Source organism: Etheostoma spectabile, chromosome 4, assembly GCF_008692095.1.
Source record: "Etheostoma spectabile isolate EspeVRDwgs_2016 chromosome 4, UIUC_Espe_1.0, whole genome shotgun sequence".
Lineage (NCBI taxonomy): Eukaryota > Metazoa > Chordata > Actinopteri > Perciformes > Percidae > Etheostoma > Etheostoma spectabile.
Genome location: NC_045736.1, coordinates 35,264,073 through 35,268,886, shown reverse-complemented (window position 1 = coordinate 35,268,886; position 4,814 = coordinate 35,264,073). Strand labels below are relative to the sequence as shown.

General features: G+C 44.7%; 1 protein-coding gene across 1 annotated transcript in view; it reads right to left on the bottom strand.

Annotated features, from left to right (window-relative positions):
* atxn7l2a (ataxin 7-like 2a) overlaps nt 1–4,814 on the bottom strand; it is a 21,233-nt gene that overhangs the window by 1,603 nt on the left and 14,816 nt on the right. Inside the window, exons 8-9 of the mRNA XM_032513179.1 lie at nt 4,126–4,247; nt 1,149–2,115 (exon numbers count right to left, since the gene is read on the bottom strand). Coding sequence (XP_032369070.1) covers nt 1,149–2,115; nt 4,126–4,247 — 1,089 coding nt within the window. The remainder of the gene's footprint in view (nt 1–1,148; nt 2,116–4,125; nt 4,248–4,814) is intronic.

The window sequence follows — 4,814 nt, the reverse complement described above, 5'->3', positions numbered from 1 at the left end:
TTTGACCATGTAAAGAAAGCAGCCACATTTTATGAGGGCGGTTATGTCAGCCCTGATACAAATCATCACAATGAGTGTGCCAGGAACTTTTTACCTCTTAGGAACAAGACAAAAACAAAAAACAGACCAGCATGGAGAAAAGTTGCATATTGTAACCTTAAAGCTATAGTGCGCAGTTTCTGTCTCCCTTGTGAGGAATTCACTGTTACATCCACGTGACACAAGCCTTCCATGATTGTGCACCACCCCCACCCCTCCTCAACACAGTAACTAATACCCGAGGACGACACGGAGGATTGAAAGAAAAGAAAAAAAACACAATGGATTATTTAGATGAGGTAAGTATCTTCACTCCAGTTTCTACGCATGAAAGTTGCTGGACTACATCATGTCAGTCATACTGAGACTGAGAGACTAGAGAGTTGTGTGGACCTGACACCCTCAGGGCGTTTTCACACCTGCATGTGTTCGCTTAGGTCCAAATCAGTTGGTGAGTTAGTAAACTTGGAGCGATTTGCCATCGGTCGGTTTGTTTTGGTTTCACACCTGGAAAAATCCAAGCGTACCAAATTGCGTCATTACAAATCAGGCAAGAACGTCCAGCTCTCTTATTGGTCGAATTTGTCTGGGGGCGGGAGCAAGAAAGGAAATACAGGAAGAAGGTCCTGAGTTCTGGTCTAGTGGTCAAACCAGCTCATTTTATTAAAATTATCAGACATTGTTTTGCAAGAGACGTTACTACGTCTGCTCTGGTCACCGAGACTTTGCTCTGCCGGCGTCTGTCTCTAATTTTAGCAGCTGCTGGTTTGACCACGGAGATACAAGTGAAGGCCGGCAAGTGTGACCTCAGTCTGCTTCTGTGATAGAAACTCTACGCTCGGTACGCTTGTTTGGTCCGCTTCTGGGCTTACCAGAGTTTGATTGCCTTTTTTTCATCTGCCCAGACAACCCACACCAGCGGGGAAAACAAACTCTAGCTTGATCCAACCAAGGTTAAGGTTGTCTGTGTGAAAACGCCCTTAATTGCCCATGACTTTGGCGTTCATTGATTTCAAAACGCTACATACTAAAGCTTAAACTGCCATGTCATTTTTTTCCCGTCACCCTGTGTGCTGCACAGTTCCTTCTTTTCTCTCCTCCCAACTCACCTTTTGTGTGCCCAGTTTCTTCTCCACGCCCCCAGCCAGCCCCCCGCCCTTGCTGTCCTTCCAGGGGTAAAAGTTTGAGCGTGGAGAGGAGGAGGAGGTGGCAGAGCTGGAGGAGGGCAGGCGGTGCGCTGAGGGTTTGGAGGACAGCGAATGTTCTTCCATGCCTCCCCCCTTGCGTTTCTTCACAAGCCCCTGGTGCTCAAAGCCCCTCCCGCTGCCCTGGCCGTGCAGTCCTGAGTCCCCCACACTGCTCCTGCTGTGGGAGTTGTTGGTGGCGGAGGAGGGGTCTGGGGCTGATGAATGGCCCAGAGGAGTATGGGTCCGTCTGTAAGTCCAGACCGCCTTGGCGGCTGGTGAATGGGACTCTGAGGGGGAGGGCTGGGGGCGGGGTTTGCTGCTGGGGGAAAGCGTGCCATTGGTCTGTCCATGTGGGAGCGGCGAGGAAATGGGGGGTTTAGAAGAAGAAGATGAGGAGGAGGAGGAAGAGGCAGCAGAAGGTGGGCGGCCCCGGTCCTGGAGAATGATGCAGTTCCTGTCGGGGCCTGAGTGCTCCCCTTCCTGGGACGGGGCTTTGCGTTTGCGGAGGGCAGCAGCAGCAGCAGCAGCCTCCTCTCGCAGCTTCAGCATCTGCTTGCTGGGTCGCCCCACGGGGTTCTTGGTTCGCCCGGGACCCGGCTGACACACCGTCGCAGGCTTCCCTGGTGACACCAGACGGCCACCACCGGTGCTGCTCCCACTGCCCCCCGAGTTCTCCGACTGTATGGCTGTCGGGGGTCTCCCTGGACCACGACTGGAAGAGGAGGATAAGGATGCAGTTTTGAGGGAGGAGCTGATGTGACTTCCTGTGCGGACCTTAGAATGTAACGAGGAGGAGGAGGAAGTGGCAGCTACGGAGGAGGGAGACGAGGAAGTGATGGTCTTGGCCGAGGAAGGTGGAGACTGAAGATCTGTGGCTTGAGGTATTTTCCTGGATTTGAAGATAATACATCCATTAATAATACCCAATACATACAAGAGACAGATCACAACAGCAGCAAGTCCTCGATATCTTGTTGACTTCTTTGCCCAGATAAGGAATTGTTACTTACATAATGTTTTTAAATATGTTTTAATCTATTTATTATATAAAACATTATCCTGATTGGTTGACAAGAGTACACTGAAACTATGAAAACATGATTAAAACTAATTTCTGATGACAGTTTAAAAACCATCTGATTACTAACCCGCTAGATAGACTGAAGCACTGATTTTCTAGCAACTACGTTAACTGCAGGGCTCTGATGATCTGAACCCAATTTCTCCAATGAGCTTTTTGCTTATGTGCATGTAAATATAGTCGGTCGCCATCTTACTGCCAATTTCACAGACTCTTCACCACTGCTATTCTGGGCAGCAGAAAACACCATCTGCTTCATCAATTAGTGACTAAGCAGTGGCTTACACTCTAGTTTATCTGCTAGTGTTACTAAAACGCAGGATCTGATAGAACTAGCCCTCTTCCTTTTACAGAGGGTGAGAATCTACAAAGAAACCTGAATTGGATAAAGGCGAAAGAGAGTGGTGCACGTGATGGTACAATCCACCAATTATCAGTTGCAACCTAGCATTTCAACATGTCACTGGAGATTGGTGAACTTAAAAGGAGAATTCCGGTTGATTCCAACACATAGCATCGTTTGTAAATGTGTCCAACAGGCTTAAACAGGGCAAGTTTTAAAAGTGTTTTTAGCTTCTAAACATGTTCAAAATTTCATTAAAAGTGCCTACACATGTGAAGTGATGTCTAACTGTCTCTCAACACAGGAGCTAAACAGCTGAATTAACACAAATTTCATGCATTTCTTTCACATCTACAGCAGTCACATTCACCGTGTTCACGCTGAAAGAATCACTTCACATGGGTAGGCACTTTTAATGACATTTTGGACATGATAAGAGGCTAAAAACACGTTTAAAACTGGCCCTGTTTAAGCCTGTTAAGTCTAGCAGGAGGATAACAAGGCAGCACCGATTGGTTTAGTTTTTCTCTCTACTGACAGCACTCAATTTAAGCAAATTTACAAACAACAGAGCTATGTGTTGGAATCGACCGGAATTCTCCTTTAAACTGAGTGATCAGGATGGTGGTGGGACGTATGTCTGTCAGTAAAGCAGCAGTCCATCTGCTATATTGAGCTTAACAACTGTAGTGTAGGTATGTTGGCTATCTGACTCGGACTCTCCTCTTCAGCATCCGGTCCGGCAGCACCAGGCTCAGGGACAGCTTCATCCCACAGGCCAGTAGACTTCTCAACTCTTGAGCTCCTAAGCTCGTCGTCAATCATTATGCATATACATTTACTACATTCATGTTTAAATTCAACCCATTCATTTGCAATTACTGTCTTCCACAAATTTACATTTCCCATTTCATTATGGCATATTCTATCACATTCATCTCTATATTTTAACTTGCACTATTTTTTGGTCTTAGATGCTTTTTTAGTTATATTGTTGGATGGAGGCTGAGAGAAGATATTTTTTTACTGGTAATGCGTCTAATTGTTGTACATTTGACATTAAATGTCCTGAAACTTAGAGATCTGAATCAGCTCAATATACTGGACAGGAGGCAGAGCCAATTCTACCCCACTGAAACCCTTTGGTAACCTTGTGGCATTAGTAGTTTCAGCTTATTTTGTTAAACTGATAAATTAGTCTGTAAAGAAAATGACTTCGATGTTGGAAACTTGTACTGGTAACATTAAAACATTTTGAAAACATCCAGTCTTATTTTCAGTCAAATGAAGAGAAGCATTTAGAAAGGGACTTTTTTGTCTTTACTACATAAATGCCAGTCACAAAAAAGTTACCATTTTTATCTTTCTCCTCCTCATCTTCCAATGTTTTGTTTTTTTCTTGCAAAGGATTTTGCAAAGTTAGCGGCATAAAAGCAGCGCAAAGCGGAAAAGGCCAAGCAGGAATGTGATCTTACTTCCAAAGATGGGCGCTGATGTGCTGCTCTAGCATGCTGCTGAGAGCCGACCTCAGGTGATGAAGTCTCCTGTCAAACGTGTAGATGCCGTGACCCAATGCATGGCTGCCAAATGAACATACCTAGAGAAAGAAGGCTTGTTGTAAATCTCTTACAGGCAAGTGTCTCCTCTTGTTATCTGGATCAGCGGTGGGCAGTGGTGATGTCTGACATCCTGCATTACTCTGTGGTCTCATAGTTACAGCCAAATGGTACTGTAGTTTGATGTGTTGCTGCATGAAACAGAACCAAAGCCTGAACGTGTGCATCGAGGGACTTAAAATTAAATAGCTCTGTAAACTGAGAAATACAATTACCCTCCATTAACTTAAGATAATTTATCAATTATAGAGTGCGGTCTCAGCCTACTCTATCTGTAAAGTGTCTCGAGATAACTTGTTATGATTTGATACTATAAGTAAAATTGAATTGAATGAAACAATACATGTTGGTATGTAAAATACCCCTTTTTTGTAAAACAAAACCACAATTCATTTGACACTTTTTTTCCATAAGCAATGGATTGATTATGTGTGTTTTGGGATTACCACTGTCCATACCTTCACTATGATATGGGAGAAATGGAAGTACTGAAATGAAGACCAAGATAAATAAAAAAGTAGTTGTCAGGTATGGAAAAGCCCCCCCCC